Here is a 21,440-nt window from a genome sequence, read left to right as displayed (position 1 = left end):
AATTCTTTGCAATCTTGCGTTGAGAAATGTGATTTTCTGAATTGTTTGACAATTCTCTCATGATAATTGGCACAAAGGACCATCGGACCACAAAGGATCTTTGCTTGCAAAGACTGAGAAGCTCTTTTACAGTCAATCATATATATGAGTAATATATATAAGGATACCCTCACCTATTACCAATTCACCTGCTCATTGTGGACTGTTTCAAAATCAGCTTTGGATATTATATAATCTTTCACTTTTATTTAGCCTCTGTCCCAAGTTTTTGGGAGTGTGTTGCAGCCATCAAAATCAAAATTTGTTTATATTTACATTGTACTTTTGTCAGTTAAAAAAAAAGGTTCAAGAGAATTAACACATCACAGAGTGTGGTTTTTATTGCATTTTACAAAATGTCCCAACTTTTCAGGAAATGGGGTTGTACAATTTGCCTGTTAAATACAATGCAAATTGTATGGGTAAACAAATCGTCCTGTCTCATTTGTCTTGTGTAGTCAAGGGATTTTAGCCATTGACTAATATGATTTTTATGATGTTAAAAGTCATTCTAATATGTGTATCCAACAAAGGTGAACTCTACTCATTCTAAGCTACTAAATAAGACACAATCTCATTACATGTCTTTACAGTTGGTTGCGGAAGCTGCCTGTTAGGGTGTGGGGTGGGGTGGGTTTAGGGCAGGTGTGTCCAAACTATGTCCTGGAGGGCCACCTGTCCAGCAGAGTTTAGCTCCCGCTTGCCTCAACACTCCTGTCTGGAAGTTTCAAGTATGCCTAGTAAGACTTGAATTAGCCGCTTCTTCATGTACGTTTAATTGGGGTTGGAGCTAAACTTTGCAGGACAGACAGGAGCAGGATTGGACACCCCTGGGATAGGGGTTAGTTTCTGTTGTTACAATTCACCTTTAGAAACACCCTACCTTTCCGACCTGCAGAGACCCCTGTCTCGCATAATCTGCCACGAGAGGGCGAGACGCGAACCCAGAGCGCGTTCTGATTGGTCCATTCGCACCGACGTCACTCGAAAGGCGAGGCTTAGCGTTTGATTGGCATTGTGTGTGTCCGAATAGTTAGCCACGGGACCCACGACCACTGAAAGCTTTGAATATCTGACCGGGACAACCGGAGCTCTAACTCGGAACAACCTAGGTGAGTGCAGTGATCAACAGTGATCAAGTGTGGAATCGGAGCAAGCTGTGTTTCATTTTAAAGTATTATTGCACGTGCTGGAGAAATATACTTTTGAGTAGAAATGACTTTGCCTTCGGAAGTCCAGCCCCCAGCTGTCCTTTTTAGTGTGCGTGAATTGTGCGTGTTGTATGTGCACGCGCATTGTGTGTGAGTGTTTGGAGAGCACCAGGTTCGGTCACTGATGGCCGATGTACTTCTCATCTGTCCAGTGTCCCGTTATGGTTCAGGTGGAACAGGTTAAGTCTGTTTTGCGCTTTGAACATAAAACAAAAATGGCCGCGCGTGTGAAAACATCTGCAACAAATATAGTTTTTAAATGCATAGGATAGATAATCTTTTGCCAGTAATATATTTCGTTCGCCTCGTTCTGCTGATATTGCTCTGTTTCTGCCCATCCGATGGTATCGTTCTTGGACTGAACGCTGCAGTTTTGATGGAGCGGAGCTTGACAAAATTTCCTTTGGGATTGTCACACAACTTCTTAAATTTTAATAGAATACATTCGCGATTGTCAATTGATTTGAGTTTGACTTTATGTGAAACAAGACTTTGTAGGTATTCTGTAGGAAGAGGACACGGCGGATGTCCTTGCGCATTTGAGCTTATTTCGGCCTTAATTGTGTCGTTTTAAAGACACCTGTCGGTTGTCAATGTTTCTACTGAGCATATTATGTATACAGTCTAGCTTAATATCTGTCTGTCTTAGTTCATAATTATGCAGTGTCCTACTCCCACGAACCCTGGACATCTGCCCGTGTAAACATTTCTGGGAAGTGACCGGGGAATCCCTCTACGTCATTACGCAGAAGACTTGGGGTTCCAAATGGGCGTGGCTTCAATTACCTGTAAATATCAGAAAACATTAGAGCAAGACTCTGGTCTTTATTATTTTCACCTTTCCACAATTTTCCATTTAAATAATCTATTTAATAAAATGCTTTGATTTTTTTTCTTATCAAAGTGTCTTTTAATTCATACATTTTACCTAATTAAATACTTATCCACAGTAAATCTGTCTTAATTATTTGCATAGTAGAATTTTGTCCGTGGCATTTTAGTTTATGCTTTATAAATGATCTCAAGTACTTAATGATGATCAGTGTTGTATTATAAATGGAATGTTATAAATGTAATTTATTCATTCAATTCTACATCCAAAAATGTAAAAAAAGTCTCTCTTCACAGTTTTTTTGAAAAAAAATTAAACTTCATGTAGACAACAAGGGTCAACAAGGACAATCAAACATTTAACATTTGCTTTATCATTAACATTTTTACCATTTTCACTTTGCTGTTTTTACTTCGTAGGCTATGCGTAGGAAATTTTGTATATATATTTTTTTGCCTTCAACCCAATAGGAAAAATTATATTGTATTAAAAATATGAAGCATAAAAAACACAAATGAAAACAATAGATATTGTTAATATTTTATAGAATAATTTTAGACTCAATATGATGATACCATGATTATGATGAGAATTGTTGTTTTGGCCTTTCATTATTTGTTTTGCTGTTGGCACAATCAGCGACAATCCTCTTATTTGCAGGGCACTTCATCATGCAAACTGACCTACATATTCATGCAAGTGAATAAGTGTGTGTGTGTGTGTGTAGTGAGGGGGTTTGCAATGTGCAGTTCCCTTTGTTCAGAGACAAGCGTGTGTGCGCTCCATCAAGTTCAGTAATTATCAAGTATTGAGACGTCAGCAGCGCAGGCTGTGGGATGGACATTAGGCTGTTGGCAAAGCCATGTTACCAGTCCCTGTTTATGAGAATCGATCCGCAGAGACATTCATAATAGCTGGTGTACACAAACTTTAATGGATGCATATCCCCGCTAAATTAGAAAAATGTGATAAATAATATATTTGTTATGTGTTTTATGATGGTGTCTTCTGGTTCTCTTATTTTGACACACATTTTGTCTTTAAAGTTAGCATGAAACGGAAGTTGTGGTTGTCTTTTCTTCCCAATTGTGATGTATATCCAAGTGAAACAGCTTCTCAAACAAGAAAAAAAAGTACTAGGGCGGAACTTGATTTTGTCCTTTGGGAATTGTTGGATGGTTGTGGTTTGCTATTGCTGTGATCTCATGTGAGTGACAGGTTGTACCGCCCTCATGTAGGTAAACGTCATCAGAGAAGAGAAGAAATGTGCTGCCTGTAAGTAGGAGGGGGAGTTATTTTCATTAAAATGTATGAGGGCACATGAATTAAAAATAATAATAATGATAATTAAAGCTGCAAGCAGCGATGAAAGGGCCCTCGCACCCGTGCCGCCGCCACCCGGTGGCTTTAGGAAGACAGAGCATGGTTGGACAATGTGCATTTAAGGAGGTATATATAGTAGTTGCTAGCAGGTTTAGTATGTTTTTAGCATGCTTAGTACACAATAGTTATGTGGTTAGTACTGCATTACTGTGTTAACCATGTCAGTTTCTGTTGCCAGTAGGTGGGGCTATGTCTATATCTGAATATCGCTATGTAGATGTGTTCAGTGCAGGACTTTTATCAAACATGTGGAGTTTGGGGCAGATTGGACATTGTATGCTTGAGTTACAACAACTTCCTTTAGCATTTCTAGCATGTTTTATGATGTTTCTAGCATATTACATATTAAAGGGTTAGTTCACCCAAAAATTTAAATTCTGTCAGTAATTACTCACCCTCATGTTGTTCCAACCGCGTAAGACCTTCGTTCATCTTCGGAACACAAATTAAGATATTTTTGATGAAATCTGAGCCATGTTTCACTCCTCCATAGGCTTCCAGTGTGACCGAAACTTGCTGGCCCAGAAAAGTTATTAAAGAGATCGTTAATATAGTCCAAGTGACTCCAGTGGCTCAATCTTAAGTATATCAAGCGACGAGAATACTTTTTGTGCGCAAAAACAAACAAAAATAACGACTTTATTCCACTATTCATTTCCTTCTCTCTGGATGTCTAGTTGGTTTGCGTAGTGTTTTTGCGCAGCGCGTCTGTGTCACACGTCACCACGTAGGCTCACTATTGGCCGACGCCGGTCATGTGTGTGTTGCGTGATGACGTGCAACACAGACGCGCAGCGCAAACACACTACGAGGCCCAGAGAGAAGGAAATGAAAAGTGGAATAAAGTCGTTATTTTTGTTTGTTTTTGCGCACAAAAAGTATTCTCGTCGCATGATAAACTTAATGTAGTGCCACTGTAGTTACTTGGACTATTTTAACGATGTTTTAATAACTATTCTGGGCCGGTGAGTTTCGGTCACACTGGAAGCCTATGGAGGAGTCAAAATTCTGTCAGATTTCATCAAAAATATCTTAATTTGTGTTCCGAAGATGAACGAAAGACTTACATGGTTGGAACAACATGAGGGTGAGTAATTACTGACAGAATTTTCATTTTTGGGTGAACTAACCCTTTAATTTTGGGGTAGATTGGACATTGAATGCCTGAGTTACAGCAAATTCATATTTAATTGCAGTAATAGGATGCTTTAACACTTAGCTAAGTATTTGATTGCATGTTTCTAGTATGTTGCTAACATGTTTAGCAGTTGGTGACACTTTTTTATATGTTATTAGGAGTCCAGAATAGTGTTAAACGTCACTTCCTGTTGCCAGCAGGCGGCGCTATGACTATATCTGAATATGAGCATGGACTTGTGTTCAGGAGATAACTATTATCAAACGTGTGAAGTTTGGGGTAGATTGGACATTGTATGCCTAAGTTACAACAACTTCCTTTAGCATTTCTAGCATGCTTTAGAACTTAGCTATGTGTTGCTAGCATGTTTATTGCATGTTACATATTAAGTTTGGGGCAGATTGGACATTCCATGCCTGTGTTACAGCAAATTCATATTTAATTGCAGCAATAGCATGCTTTAGCACTTAGCTAAGTGTTTGCTAATATGTTTCTAGTATGTTGTTAGCATGTTTAGCACTTGCTGGCACTTTTTTATATGTTATCAGGAGTCCACAACAGTGTTTAACATGTCACTTCCTGTTGCCAGCAGGCGGTGCTATGACTGTAACTGAATGAGCATGGTCATGTGTTCAGGACAGAACGCTTATCAAAAGTGTGAAGTTTGGCGCAGATTGGACATTGCCTTCTTGAGTAACAACAACATCCTGTTTCATTGAATTAGCTAAGTATTGCTAGCATGTTTTAACATGTTTCTAGCATTTTTAGAAGTCAGTGGCATTTTTAACATGTTGCTAGAACGGCATCAACGTGTTAAACATGACACTTCCTGTTACCAGTAGGTGGCGCTATTACTATAACTGAATATTCTCATGTAGATGTGTTCAGGCCATGACTCTTATCAAACGTGTGAAGTCTGGGGCAGATTGGACATTCTGTGCCTGAGTTACAACAAATTTCTATTTAATTGCAGTAATAGCATGCTTTAGCACTTAGCTAGGTGTTTGCTAGCATGTTTTAGCATGTTTCTAGTATGTTGTTAGCATGTTTAGCACTTGCTGGCACTTTTTTATATGTTATCAGGAGTCCACAAGAGTGTTAAACATGTCACTTCCTGTTGCCAGCAGGTGGCGCTATGACTATAACTGAATATGAGCATGGTCATGTGTTCAGGACAGAACGCTTATCAAAAGTGTGAAGTTTGGGGCAGATTGGACATTCCATGCCTTAGTTACAGCAACTTCCTATTTATTTGCAGCAATAGCATGCTTTAGCACTTAGCTAAGTGTTTGCTAACATGTTTCTAGTATGTTGTTAGCATGTTTAGCTCTTGCTGGCACTTTTTTATATGTTATCAGGAGTCCACAACAGTGTTTAACATGTCACTTCCTGTTGCCAGCAGGTGGCGCTATGACTGTAACTGAATATGAGCATGGTCATGTGTTCAGGACAGAACGCTTATCAAAAGTGTGAAGTTTGGCGCAGATTGGACATTGCCTTCTTGAGTAACAACAACATCCTGTTTCATTGAATTAGCATGCTTTAGCACTTAGCTAAGTATTGCTAGCATGTTTTAACATGTTTCTAGCATTTTTAGAAGTCAATGGCATTTTTAACATGTTGCTAGAACGGCATCAACGTGTTAAACATGACACTTCCTGTTACCAGTAGGTGGCGCTATTACTATAACTGAATATTCTCATGTAGATGTGTTCAGGCCATGACTCTTATCAAACGTGTGAAGTTTGGGGCAGATTGGACATTCCGTGCCTGAGTTACAGCAAATTCCTATTTAATTGCAGTAACAGCATGCTTTAGCACTTAGCTAAGTGTTTGCTAGCATGTTTTAGCATGTTTCTAGTAAGTTGTTAGCATGTTTAGCACTTGCTGGCACTTTTTTATATGTTATCAGGAGTCCACAAGAGTGTTAAACATGTCACTTCCTGTTGCCAGCAGGTGGCGCTATGACTGTAACTGAATATGAGCATGGTCATGTGTTCAGGACAGAACGCTTATCAAAAGTGTGAAGTTTGGGGCAGATTGGACATTCCATGCCTGAGTTACAGCAACTTCCTGTTTCATGGCGAAACATCAAAATTTGTCAGGCCGCCGAGGGCCCGCCCTTCGACGAAAACTCAAGATCTTCGCAATTTAACGTCGCAAAGGCCTTAAGATTACACTCACCAAATTTGAAGATGATCAGATTAAAACTGTAGGAGGAGTTCGTTAAAGTACGAGGCCTGAAAATGGCAAAAAGTGCACAAAAATCAGAGAGGAAGTTGAAAATGGCTGACTTCCTGTTGTGTTTAGAGCTATGCTCCAAGAGACTTTTTTGTAGGTATTAGGTCATTACACATATGTACCGAATTTCGTACACGTACGTGGAACACAGCGGGAGGCGCACTCTGTTGAACTTTTATAGGTGGCGCTATCGAGCCATTTTGCCCCGCCCAATTCTGAAACCTATATCAGATGTAAATTTTCGCCAGTTCTGACGCGTGTGCAAAGTTTCGTGAGTTTTCGAGCATGTTTAGGCCCTCAAAAATGCAATTAAATGCGGAGAAGAATAATAATAATAAACAGAGCAATTCCAAGAGGGTCCTCACACCATCGGTGCTCGGGCCCTAATGATATGCACAGATAGCCTAAATCAATAATAGTAAAATACTGCAATATTCCATGAAAAATATGAATTGTCAATTTTGATTTCATGGTGACTTCAAAAGCTTGCAAAAATATGCCTTTTATAGTAGTAACATGTCTAAGTTCAACAAGGACAGAAGCTCACACACACAGTAGAAGATTTCTTACAAAAAACGCTATTTAGTGGACAAAATGCAGTAGATATAGAATCATTTTGTAGACCGAAAACATTTTTGTCTTTGTCTCTCCTTGTTGGTCTTTGATATGTTTTTTGCGTTTATCCACCAAAGTAATTTTTATCTACTAACTCCTTCAATATTTGGCACAGAAGTTCTGTCTTTTTTTGCTGTTTTCGCCATAGTAGTAACATGTAAACAAAATTCACAGAAATAGCACAGAGATTCACTGAAGCTTTCAGAATTACACAGTCCCTCGACTCGAGAATCCATCTTAATTCAACATGTATGTTGGCCACCTATTTTTATCTGTCATGTAATATGCATAGCACACTCTCCAGCTTCTTTACTTTAAATGAAAGTGCCTACAGTCTAGGAAAGGTTCTATATAGAACCTTAAAGGGTTCTGTCAGGCAGTTCATAATCATATAGAACCTTTTAGGGGTTTCCTTCATGAGATCTGTAACGCTCTAGTCTAGTCTAATCCAAGGAAGACGAAGATTATGAAGATATAACACGGGTTTATTAACACAACACAGAACGAGAACATGTGAGAAAGCGTGTAAACAAACACAAACAATACCGGACAACTGAAGAGTGCACAAGAAGGAACTTAAATACATGATGATGACAAAATAACGAACATCTGTGATAATTAGTGTTAGTGTCCATGGTAACTGATGAGTGGCGAGAAAAAACAAAACAAACATGTGAATGAATGAAAACAAACTAAAAATCCATGGCAACTAAAACTAAACATAATGGTGACAGTATTTCCCCCTATGGCAAGGCGCGACCTCATGCCGTAAATGAAGGACGAGCAGAGGGAGGGCTGGAGGGGGTTTTGGAGGAGGACGAAGATGTGGCGAAGAGATGGTGACGGAAGGATGACGACGATACCCTGGCGGCAATGATGGAAAAAGCCAGATGGCACAGACCCAGAGCTCTCAAGTGCCGTAAGCCCATGGCGGAGTAGAGGGAGGGAGGAGCCTAGGTGGTGTCGAGGCTGACGTAAACTGGGGGACGACCGACGGAGACGTGGCCGATGGATCCACATGTGCAGACGTAGAGCCATTGTAAATGAGTGACATCGCTGGTACTGGAGACAAAGGCGATGCTGCGGTGACGTTAGTTGAAGGTGGAGCTAGAGTACCTGAGGGCTCAGGTGGAGCTGGTGTGACAGAGAATGAGGGAAGGAGGAGCCCGCTACAGCAGTAGGGGTGGAGGGACGAAGCGCAGCGGACGGCCCGTAAGTCCTTGGCAGAAGTAGGGTGACGGCTGAACAAGGGGGAGCTGGCAGGACGAGGGAACCTGGTGAAGCCACAATGCCGAGGGTCTCCGTTGGAGCCGACAGGTCGACAGGCCGAGATGGAGCGAAGAGGACATAGGCTGGAGGATTTTCTCGCATGGGCGCTGCAGGTAGATGCACGACCTGCAGCTCAACATCACAGGGACTCCCCGGAGACAGCGCAGGGCTGTAGACATCCGGCAACGGCGGGGCTGGAGGACTGGCTGAGCTTCACGGTGCCACAAAACTTGACAGAAAAACGGTAAGAATAACAATCCATGTAGAATGATGAAATGAGGACCTCATGGTTCATACAGTCATTGGTGTTGTTCAAAAACAGCGATGATGAAGGTACCTGGTGGGATAGGGTGGGAGTCGATACTTCCTCATTGAAGTCTATCAGCCAATTATCATCCTCCGTAGTCGCGACTCCCTCATCCGTTGATGTCGCGGGTTCACACCCCTGGTCAGACTCATGATGGAGCTCCACTTCCGGGGCAAGGGTCAGCTCTGTCCTCTTCTCCTCTGGCTCTGACTGATGTGTCGCGGCGGGTGTAAGCTCTCCGTCTGTGGGGGGCTCACACGATTCGGGCTCTGGGTCTGGCTGTGTCCTGGATCGGGGACGGACGCTCTCTTGAAACCGGATGATGGCTTCTTTCCAGTTCAGACCAGTGGTGTCTGGGAGGTCAACGGGATGGTGAAAGTTCGCCCTGATCCAGAACACTTCAGGGTCTCGTAGTCGAAGGGGAGGGAGATGGCGAGACGGTAAAACTCCTCTGAAAATGATAAATTCATGACTCTCGGCCACAAACTTCGCAGCGTAATACATCTGATCCGGTATTCTGTAATGCTCTAATCCAAGGAAGAAGAAGATGATGATGAAGATGAAGATATAACAAGGAGGATTTATTTACACAACACAGAACAAGATAGCCAACATGTGAGACAGCGTGTAAACATAAACACAAACAATATCGGACAACTGAAGAGTGTACAAGGAAGTGCACAAGAAATCTTAAATACATGATGATGACAAAATAACAAACACCTGTGATGATTAGTGTTAGTGTCCATGCTAACTGATGAGTGGCAGGAAAACAAAGACAAAGAAACATGTGAATAAAAAAACATAATGGTGACAAGATCATTTTATGAATTTATTTTTAATTCATTCATTTTGTTTTGATTAGCCTAATTTTTGTATTTTGATTGAAGTTAATGACTTAAACAGCATGAAAACATACACTGTAAAATATTATCAAAAAGTTATGACAACATGTTTTTACATTGCTTTAACTTATCAAAATAAGTTAAGCAATTTTCAACTTTTTTTTAATAAGTTTACAAGATTCAACTAATTTAAGTCATTTTAAATAACTTAAACATCCAAGTTGATTGTACTTACAACTTTTTTGTACAGTGTACTTTATCACTAGAAAAAATCGAAGTAATCTGTTAAACTTGAAAATATGATGAAACCATTTAAGACATTTAATAACGTAAACCCACTGAAGTTTATGAACACTCTTTGTCTTCTGACAGTTGTCCCTGTCAGTAACACATGAATGACTAAAGCTAAATTTATGTGTGATATTCAAGCAATATGAACATCATATATTGGATATGTCTTAAACATGATATATGGCAAATACCATGCCAATAAATCATCATCATGCATTGCTTTTATAAAGAATACGTTTTTAAGATTGTGACATGAGGTGATCAATGGAGCAGAAGCATAGTGGATTTTGCTTAACACAACAAACCAGCCAACTGCCTTCTGACCTCAAGTAACAGTTCACACAATGACCCCGCTGTATCAGGATCAGGGCTGTGACAGTCTCCGTCCCGACCCAAGAAGAGAAGTGTGTGCGTGATCAGTGTAAAATGGTCTTTCTCTCTATAGATTCGGCACTTGCGTGGAGCAGTAGATGAGAAGTTTGTAGCAGCACGGGGAGGGAGCGGGAACTTCATCGGACACAAGTGAGTCGTGTGTCAGTGTGTGATTGTGGAGTGTTTGTGTATTCATTGTTCCAATGTTGCTTGATAGTATATGAACACTAGTGAATGTGACATTGTCTTTACAGCTGGAATCTCATTTATCGGCAGCCATGATCACAGGTAGAGATGTTGAAGTGAGCAGAAGAAAGACTGAATGTACTTATCTGGCTTGCAACTTACTATGAATACAAGCGCTTGTTTCATAAACCAGTCCTAAAATTGCTGTAAAATAACTGGTTAGTGATTTAGGTCGCTTATAAAGAGTTCGCTTATATCTGAGAGATATAAACACAAGAGATACAGTAGGCCTATATAAATTGATACAGGTTAATAAGATATAATTTTAGATATAACACTATGTAATATGCATGGTCAAGTTTTGAAGATATACCAACATGCATATATTCTTTGGTGCCTGGAACCAAATATGTAAGTAATAAGTAATGTGATGAAATAAATGAAAATGTGTTTGAGAAATGTTTCGGAAATGTTGAATATGCTGCATACTAATGAATAGTATATTCATTAGAGTCACACATTTGCCACCTTTATGATTCACGGACCGAGAGAGGTCATTAAGTCAAAAAGCGACTGTGAAGTACTATAGTAAATGGTCAAATTGTAATATAATTGTTAATATCAGTGCACATTTGGGAACGGGTACATTGTATACAATATTTGAAGGTCAGATAAGTTCTCGTAGTCTTTCTTCACAGATTTAAGCCTACTAAAATATTTTTTGTAGCTATTGCTAACCAAGAGCAAATGTTCACTAAACATACTTACAGTTGTTGGGAAATCTAAGGTTTGATTTGGGTTTTATTTAATTGGTGTCTTTAATAATGTCTATGGGACATGGTAGACATAAAATGCTGCATAAAGGTACATTCTACAGGCTTAGCTTCACAAATTTGCAAAGGCTCTCCATCTGTAACTTTGAGTTAGCCTCCAAGCTAATACCTTACAAAGATAATGGGCTTTTTCTCCAACTGCAGATTATACGTGAAAGCTAGTGATGATTTGCATGTTCATGGGCTGTCAGATGTAATTTGATAATTCAATGTCTCCTGATATACTTCTTTGGAATTGTTTTCTCAAATTTATGTTATGAAATAAGTGTGTATAATGATCCAAAATCGCTATTTGGTTAACTAGCTAATGCTAAAGTTTAAAATAGCTGCTAAATTCATCTTCTAAACTCACTGCCTCTTTCCTCTGAAATGCATCATTTGAAGTACATGTGCAGTAAACATATGGAGCCTTCCTGGAAGTATCTCTCCCCTCAGGCATTATTTGTCACCTTTTTTCCCGCCTCTCCAATGAGTCATTTACATACCTGATGCCCGGACGTGCCTTTTCAGTCTGGCTTCAGCAAGCTCATAATGGATTCCCTAATCCACAGTTGGATAGAGATTAAAATCCGGCTGAGATTTACAGAAGGCAATGCCATGAGAGGGGGGGAGGAAAAGAGGGAGACGTGGGGGAGGGGCGGCTGGATTAGGGACAGATCGTATCCTCTTACGGCACAGCTGTGCAAGAGAGTGACTGTCATTGCTGGGTGCATCTTACAAACTGACCTCAGATCAGACTACACTACTGTACCAGTATTGAACAAAGATTTATTTTAAATGATGATTTTTGGACTTTTGCTGGGAAGGACATTTTTCAGTCTTTTGGAACTCGAATTGAATACCATTGATAATTTGGGAGCTGAATGTCCAGTGTTTCCAGATTTAACTCCAATAAGCACTCAAAAAGCACACATAGGCCTACATAAAATCCTAATATTTATTTAAAATTAGTATTTGATAAACATTCTTTTATTATTTACAACATATTAATATTAAATATATGTAAATGAAGTTATATTTTAATATTAAATATATAAATAATAACATGTTTCTTTATCTGAAATGTATAAATATACACTACCTTTCAAAAGAAAGAAATGCTTTTATTTAGCAAGGATGCATTGAATTTACAAAAGTGACAGTATACAGGAATAAATTACATTTATTAAAATAGAATATAAAATAGAAAAAAGTAATACAATTTCACAATATTACTGGTTTTATTGTATGTTTGATCAAATAAATGCAGCATTGGTGAGCATAAGAAACATCAACAAATCCTACCAACTCCAAACATTTGAACAGTAAAGTGAATTTTTATACATTTCAGATAGTAGCTAAATATTTCAATGTAAATGTTAACAATTAGTGCCAGTGATTGATAAATGGCACCTGAAGAAACCAACTTGACTCATTCCTAATGCAATGTGCATGATGTATTTTTTGAAATGGTACGATTGATGGTTATTGCTTATATTACTAGCTTGGTTGGAATTCTTGGTTCATTATGATGGTCATGAAATGAGAGTTGTGAACTAAAGATTATAATAAGTCATCACTGTAAAAACTAAGTGAGCTGTTTTTAATACATCCAGCAAGCAAATGCATTTGACCCCAACTAACATCACACACCAGCTGATTCAATCCAAGCATAAAACATAACAATATATACATGCATTTAAAGCTTTGTATATCTGACAGAATATGAGCAAACTGTGGTCTCAAACATGTCAGTCCAGAGTGTGACGGTAGAAACTGTGAACATTCTTCATATATAGACCATTGAGTCTTGTGTTGAGGTGTTGAGTGTACTGCTGTTCATAATGGAAACCGCAGAATTTCACTCATGCATTTCCTGCGAAAGTCCATGCATGAACACCATGGATTTGAAGTATGACCAGGATTGGGACAAAGAGTGTGAGACCTGCAGAAAAATCAGCGGGAGACATGTTCAATGAGGGTGGGTGAATGTTGCGTTGGCCCCACAGACCCCTGGTTGCTGGGCTTATATAAGGACACTTATGTAAGATCCACTGGGGGGCTTAACTGGGTGATGGGCTGTCTCTGATGTGAGGGGGTGGAGTCTGAAACGGCAGGAGAGGATTGTGGGATTAGATGTTTGGAGGGAGGGCAGTATGTGTGTGTTTAAGTGAAGCGCTAGTAAGAGGATCTGTGTATGTATATGTATATTTATGTGTGTCCACATCTGTGTTTGGCAGACGTCTGTAAGGCTCTCCTTTCTTTGTTTGGATGTCTCTCTGCCTCTTTTTCTGTCTTTCTTTTTTCACTCTACCTCCCACCTGATTTTTTCATAGAGTCAGAAGAGTTTCTTTCTAGGTTTTTATTTTATCAGTCACTTTATTTTAATTGGCAGGGGCAAGTCAGCATTTGTGCAGTTTTGGTACAGAGCAAAGGTCAGGAATGATTCTCACTTTAGGCGAAACGTTCTCAAACGGAGCAGGTTCTAACTCGGATGCCGGGGACATTGGAGAAACTGGGGAGGGGGCGTCTGAACTTGCAGAGAGCGCAGAGACATCTGGAGGTTAGAGATCTTCATGTTTTTCCATACCCTCTGTAATTGTGTGTTCAAATATGAGTGTCATTTCTTGGCTCTTGTGAAATATCTTTGGATGTGAAATATTCTGGACAAACCAAAAGAGAACGTGTGGGTTGCCAGATTGTGTCAAAGCGTGCCGATCAGAGTGTGTTGAGAGCGTAGTTTGTAGCAGTGGGTTGACGGATGAGTTGTTGCATGTCTGTTTTATTTGTTAATTTATGTTTTATTAAAAGAAAATCTAGCAGAACTTGAATGTGAGGGAGAGAGGATCTGATTTATATGACAGTTTTGTTTATATCATTAAAACTGATAGTTAATGACCCTAAATGAGTCACTGTTTGCTATAAGAAGTTGATCCAAACACTTATGTATACCGACACATAATTGTCAGTTATGGTATTGAAGAATAGTATTATATTAATTAGTAAGTATAATAACAATAAGGTTAAATTATTTAATTACTTAAGTCTATTTTTTTTATCAGCTGATCCTTCATGGACTAAAGTTTGGGAAAAACAGACTTATAAGAAATATTGTATTGTTTAATTGGGAATAATAATAAAAAAATCATTCATTTGATGTTATGCAAGATTATTGACTTTTCCCACATTATTCCAAACATATGAGTTGGTCAAATTATTTCACAATGAATATGTTTTGATAAAACATGCAATTTTGAGGCCAGTGAGTGTGTTACTCAAGCATTTTCTTGTGACATTTAGAGCTCACTGTTTGTACAGAATTTACAGTAAATCATGTGTGTAATTAAAACTTTGGGAGTGTAATAACAGTACATGCCAAAACTGCAATTTAACTGTCAAACAGAGTGCTAATGCCTCTAATTAGGTCTTTAAAATAAACCAAATTAAAACACAGTTTACAGAATTGGACAGATATGAGAGGACGTTTTTATGAAAGGGTTTGTGCACACATACGTTAATGTTAATTGCGTGTTCTCATTTTTGAGTGTGTGTGTAACTTCATTTGTGTTTTATTTCCCCCTCAATTGTTTATTACTCTGTCACTTCATCCATTATGTACTCTGTTCAGCCAAATAAGGGACGCCCCGGGGTGCATTTCTCTGTGACATATTTGCAATAGAAAATAAACAGTGGCTCAATGTCAAATCTTGCTGATGGTTGCTTCTGAAGTAGTGTCTGACCTGAATTAAGTGAGTGCAATTAAACCACTGAACTGTTGTTAAATATTGATCTGTTGCTCTCGCCTACTGTTTCCTGATGAGAGTAAATGTGCAAGCATACATAAGTGCTCTGTTCTGTTCTATTGTCACAGATGGATTACGCTACTGCAGGCTATGACCTGTGTAGTCACGTGACTCACTGAGTGCTTGGCCTTGCAAAATGGTTGTGTGTGTGTGTGTGTAGATATTGAGGGAGATTTTTCAATGACTGTGTTAGAGAGTGGTCTTAACATCAGTATGAGTACACAAAGTTTTTGAAAAACAAATAATTTATAATTTTAATAATAAATACTTACTTAATAAATACATTAAAAGTACTTAATAATAAATAAATACAATTTGAATACATAAGTATATTGAATTAATTTAAGTAAGTGGTTTTAATATTTGACTTTTAATGTAAATTTTTTTCAATATATTTATATATATAGGTGACTGTGTCCAAGTATTGTCTTTATGTCAGAAATGTACAGTTCTAAGATAATACAAATCATGCAGTTAGCTAACATGTATTAATTTAGGTGGAAACAATGATCTTATTAAAGCAGGTATTAGAACTTTTGATCATATTGATTACAATATATAGAAAATTTGGCAGTGGTGCATGTTTATTCAGAGTTTGCATCATCTGAAATCCTGGCAGGGGTTGGCATCATCTCTTCACATGGGCATCCCGAGGTAGAAACATAAAAGCAAATGAAAATATGTTTCTTTAATATAGATTGAAACTGGGAGAGTGAGTCTGAGCCCCGAACATTATCAGGAAGGCTAACCCAAAGTTTAGGAGCCAAATGTGAAAACGCTTTCCCTCCTTTAGTGGACTTCTATATCCTACCAAAAGTCCAGAGTTGTGTGACCTTAAAGAGCATGGTGGATTATAGGGAAATAGAAGATCAGTTAAATACACAGCGGAACCATTTAATGCCTTATAGTCCGCAATTCTTTGTAATTGATACGGAACTTAATAGGTGACCAGCATAGAGATGATAAAATTGGTGTTATATGATCATATTTTCTTGACCTGGTAAGAACTCTAGCAGCTGCATTTTGGACTAACTGTAGATTGTTTATTGAGGATGCAGGGCAACCACCTAGTAATGCATTACAGTAATCCAGTCTACAGGCCATAAATGCATGAACAAGTTTTTCTACATCAGAAACAGATAGAATGTTCCATAGCTTAGCGATGTTTCTGAGGTGGAAGCAGTTTTTGTAACATGAAATATGATTTTCGAAAGACAAGTTGCTGTCTAATATAACACCCAGGTCTTCAGCTGTAGAGGATGAAGTAACAGTACGTCCTTCTAAATGCAAATTGTATTTTAAGAGATTCTGTGTACATGTTTTTGGTCCAATAAGTAATAAATCCAGTCTTATCTAAATTTAATAGAAGAAAATTACTGGTCATCCAATACTTAAATCTTTAACACACTGTCAACTTGGATAATTTAGAAATTTCATCTGGTCGTGATGAAATACTGAGTAATTCCATGGAAACTAATTCCATGTTTTCTAATAATATTACCAAGGGGCAGCATGGATATTGAAAATAGCAGAGGGCCTAACACAGATCCTTGCAGCACTCCATCATTTACTGAAGTCAATTTTGATGATTCCCTGTTTAAATAAACAAAATGCCAATGGTCTGTTAGGTACGATCTAAACCACCTTAATGCCTGTCCCTGAATACCAGTGTAATTTTGTAGTCGATCTAAGAGTATATGTCATGATCTTCTGTATAGTGTCGAACCTAGCACTAAGATCAAGTAAAACCTCAGTGGATCAAATGAACACTGAAGACAAAAGAATAGCTAAACACGTACAATAAGGAGATGATAGTATTGTGTAAGGTGGTGTTATATTTCAGCCATCTGATATTGTAATGTGAAGTTTGTTTTATTTTACAGATGAAACATTTGTCCTGTTCTCTGACCCTGGTGTGTATTACTCGTAGTGTTGCAAGGAGTGTTTCTTGTGTCGTAACAGCTTTCTTTCTGTATGCGTGCAGCTATGCAGCAGGTGTTGGAGAACCTGGGCGAGTTGCCCTCCACCACTGGGGCTAAAGACATTGACCTCATCTTTCTCAAAGGCATCATGGAGAGTCCTATCGTCCGCTCTCTGGCCAAGGTAAAGTACACTCAGCTGCCCAGGCTTTGCTCTAGCTGATTTGCATTGCTAATAAGGTTAATCTGAAAACAAATGTAATTAATAACTGAATGATATGAAACGCGTGTCTGAAATCACACTCAAATGTGTCATGCCATTAAATTTGTGATAAATACACAGAGAGGAGCAACTAGATAATGTCAGAAATATCAGTTCATGGATTGATGAAATGATATGATGTTTGTGTTCAGGCTCATGAACGTTTGGAGGATGTGAAGTTGGAGGCTGTGCAGGAGAATAATGTTGAGCTTGTGACTGAGATTCTGGGTGACATCAGCGGGCTGAGCGTAAGAGATGACAGTGTTGCAGAGCTCTCCAAAATCCTGCAGGAGCCCCATTTTCAGGTACAATATTTGTACCTTATCTCGTTTTATATTGTACCTTCTCGTCTTGTTTCGTCTAAACTCATACCTTCTTTTCTCATCTCGGGCCCTATTTTAACGATCTGAAACACAAGTATCAAACGCGAAACGCAAGTAACTTTGTGGGCAGATCTCGCACGCTTTTGTTATTATACCGGCGGGATAAATGACTCTTGCACCCGACGCAAATCTAAAATGGGTTGGTCTGAAGGAGTTACATTACTCATAGGTGTGGTTTGGGCGTAACTTGCAATAAACCAATCAGAGTGTCATCACACATTCCCTTTAAAAGCAGGCGCGCTTGTTCCATGGTGGATTGCTATTATAACGGCGGATTTGCCAGGCGCACGCCAGGAGCGGTTCACAGCCGAGGAGACCGACGTTCTCGCCAGGGCCGTAAAAGACAGAGAAGTGACATTGTATGGGGATGGGAGAAACCCACCCAAATTAGCGTCGGTTAAACAGGCGTATAATAATTTGGGTAAATGTGTAAGCTAGATTTATGCCTATTTTTTCAAATCTTCATGGACACCACAATGATTTCCCTCTTGCGGAATATTTTTCCTTGTAATTATGTATGGTTTGCAAAAATGGCAACTGCTGCGTCTGTGTAAATGAGAGAAGCAAAGTGTATGCGCGTTGTGCACACGCTACATTATGACCAAGCATGTGCCCTTAAAATAGCGTCTGAATAACGTGCCACTGACTTTAGACTAGGTTTTTCCTGGTCTGTGGCAGAATTGTTTTCTGGAACTGCAAAATAGCACCAGGGAACGTTTGCGCCGGAACATGCCTCCTTTTTTCACTGAACCGCCCCTGGGAGCGCAAGTTCATTCCCTAATTTACCGACGTGCGTCTGTGGAGGGAAAAGTCCGCTGTGCGTCAGGTGCAAAATAGGAATGATACATGCGTCAGTGTACAAAGTCAATTGCGCTGGGTGCAAGATAGGGTAGGGTCCCTCATCTCATATCATCTCTTCTCTTTCATCTCATGCCTTCTCCTCTTGTCTCATCACTTCTTGTATCCTCTCTTCTCGTTTCATCTCATCTCATGCCTTCTCTTCTCGTACCCTCTCTTCTTGTCTCATCTCATCTCAAACCATCTCTTCTCATATCATCTCATGCCTTCTCCTCTTATCTCATCTCATCTCGTACGCTCTCCTCTTGTTTCATCTCATCTCATGCCTTTTGTTCTTCCTACCATCTAATCTAATTATATATATGGCAAGAAATCACATCCACCAGTATTTGTACCTTCTCTACTTATCTCATCTCGTACCCTTTCTTTTCATTTTCTCATCTCGTTCCTTCTCTGTCTCTCCTCGTGCCTTCTGTTCTTGTCTCATCGCATACCTTGTCTTCTTGTCTCTTCTCGTACCTTCTTATCTCATTTCATCTCATACCTTCTCTACTCATTTAATTTAATCTCATTCCTTCTCTTCTTGTCTCATTTTATCTTGTACCCTCTCCTCTCGTTTCATCTCATCTCATGCCTTCCCTTCTTGTACCTTCTTATCTTGTCTCATCTCAAATCTTCTCTTCTTGTCTCACCTTCAATTCGTCTCTTCTCTTCTGATCTCTTGTCGTCTCATCTTGAACCCTCTCTTTTTTCTCATCTCGTGCCTTGCACCTTCTAATTTTTTTCTCCCATTTTTTTTTTTTACAATTTTTCAAAATTTTCTACAGTATTTTGTTCTCACATTCTCTCTTTTATTTCAGTCTCTTTTGGAGGCCCATGATATGGTGGCGTCTAAGTGCTATGAAGCCCCAGCCCCTCATGAAGTGATCAATGATGCAGCAGTAAACAACGCTCTTATGCAGGCTGATGCGGTCAGGATGATTGGCATCCGCAAGAAAGCAGGAGAACCTTTGGTGTGTTTTTTTAGAATATATAGATTTGTATATGGCCACAAGTTTAATTAACACTTTTAAAATCTCATCCAGTCACAATTTCAGTCAATATCCAGTCCAATACGCAGATGATCCAACTGGGCAAAAGCGTCTCATTATATATATATATGCCTGTCATTACTCATGCTATCGTTTTGCCCAGGGTGTGACTTTCCGAATGGACAAGGGGGACCTGGTAATCGCCCGCATCCTCCATGGAGGGCTGATTGACAGGCAGGGGCTGCTGCACGTGGGTGACATCATAAAGGAGGTGAATGGGAAGGACGTTGGCAATAATCCCACTGAGCTCCAGGAGATGCTCAAAGAATGTAGTGGAGGAATAACGCTGAAAATACTGCCCAGCTACAGAGATGCTCCGGCGCCACCACAGGTACACACACGCACGCACGCACGCACGCACACACACACACACACACAATAATATCCATAAACATTACTGTTAAAAAATGTAAAAATGTGGGGTTGTTAAGAATTTAGTCTCTTATGACCAAGTCAGCATTTATTTAATAAAAAATGCACTAAAACAGTAATATTGTGAAGTATTACAATTCAAAATAACTGTTTTCTATTTTAATATATTTTAAATGAAATTTATTCCTGTTATTGAATCTGAAATTTACAGTTTTGAAACTGTGAATGGATTCTTTGATCTTGTGGACATCATTTATTTGAAATAGAAATATTTTATAACATTATAAGTGGACATATACTGTAAATTTTGATCAATTTAATTCATTCTTGCTGAAAAGTTCAGCATTAATTTATTTTTAAAAATCCTACTGACGCCAAACTTTTGAACAATACTGTAAATACAACTGCATATGTAGACACTGAATATACGAAATCAAACTAGCTTTTATTCATGCAGTTCACATCCTCCAGTATTTGTTTCAGGGCATCTCCTTTCATGAAATATAAAATGCATACATGTGGAGTTATGTGCATGCCGGCACATTAGACATCCATTCTTGGGGTTGCATTTGGTCATTTGTGAAATCCCATGATGCTTTGTAGTAAAAAAGATCCCTGAGAGCCCTATTAATAACACTCCACATGCTATCTGGGGCAAGACACGCACACTCGCAAAATTCAATCTCATTACATGGCTCCTGGTATTTTCTCTGTATCACAAATCTCTCTCTGTGTTCGCATAATGTATTTATGGATTTTTCTTTGAGAAAGGGAATCTGCTTATTACATAAATAATTTTGTTATTGTGATTCAATATCTGAAAGTCAGTGACAATTGGTGACAAAATAAGGATTCTTTTCATTTTCCATTTATGTAAATATTATATCATCCCCTCCTCCTCAATCTGTTAAAATCCAGGAGATCTGCCATGGAAATTTAGTCGTTATACTTGTCGGATCATGACGTCTGATCAAATACGAGTTTGTGTGTGTGTAAGGTTAAGGGTAGATTATCTTTAATAATGCTGCTTTCAAGTCATGTTAAAAAGATTGTATTTTTACAAGATTATGTTTAAAACATCTACCCCCGGTTTCACAGACAAGGTTTAAGCTTAGTCCTGGACTGAAATGCATGTTTAAGCTGTTTTAACTGAAAGTAACTTGCACTGACATATCTTAAAATATGTCACTGCCATTGTTTTGTCTCAAGATACACACCAGTAAGGTTTTTTTTCTAAGGCACATTTATTAAAGCTACTTATTTAGATGTCC

The 21,440-nt window shown here is 38.9% G+C and overlaps 1 protein-coding gene across 5 annotated transcripts in view; it reads left to right on the top strand.

Annotated features, from left to right (window-relative positions):
* Nucleotides 1-1,036: 1,036 nt before the first annotated feature.
* The window catches only part of pals2b (protein associated with LIN7 2, MAGUK p55 family member b), a 28,953-nt gene continuing 8,549 nt past the window's right edge, over nt 1,037-21,440 (top strand). Inside the window, exons 1-8 of one of the 5 annotated variants that reach the window (XM_082187166.1) lie at nt 1,047-1,151; nt 10,617-10,693; nt 10,798-10,831; nt 13,937-14,104; nt 17,329-17,447; nt 17,678-17,830; nt 19,567-19,719; nt 19,901-20,128. In XM_082187166.1, coding sequence (XP_082043292.1) covers nt 10,822-10,831; nt 13,937-14,104; nt 17,329-17,447; nt 17,678-17,830; nt 19,567-19,719; nt 19,901-20,128 — 831 coding nt within the window. In that variant the 5' untranslated portion in view covers nt 1,047-1,151; nt 10,617-10,693; nt 10,798-10,821. Of the gene's footprint in view, nt 1,152-10,616; nt 10,694-10,797; nt 10,832-13,936; nt 14,105-17,328; nt 17,448-17,677; nt 17,831-19,566; nt 19,720-19,900; nt 20,129-21,440 lie in introns of all 5 variants that reach the window. The other 4 variants (XM_082187167.1, XM_082187168.1, XM_082187169.1 and 1 more) reach the window with 4 other exon arrangements.

This window comes from Leuciscus leuciscus, assembly GCF_965113295.1.
Source record: "Leuciscus leuciscus genome assembly, chromosome: 12".
In the NCBI taxonomy this organism is placed as follows: Eukaryota; Metazoa; Chordata; class Actinopteri; order Cypriniformes; family Leuciscidae; genus Leuciscus; species Leuciscus leuciscus.
Note: the sequence above shows the minus strand (reverse complement) of the source record. Positions and strands in the feature narration are given on the sequence as shown.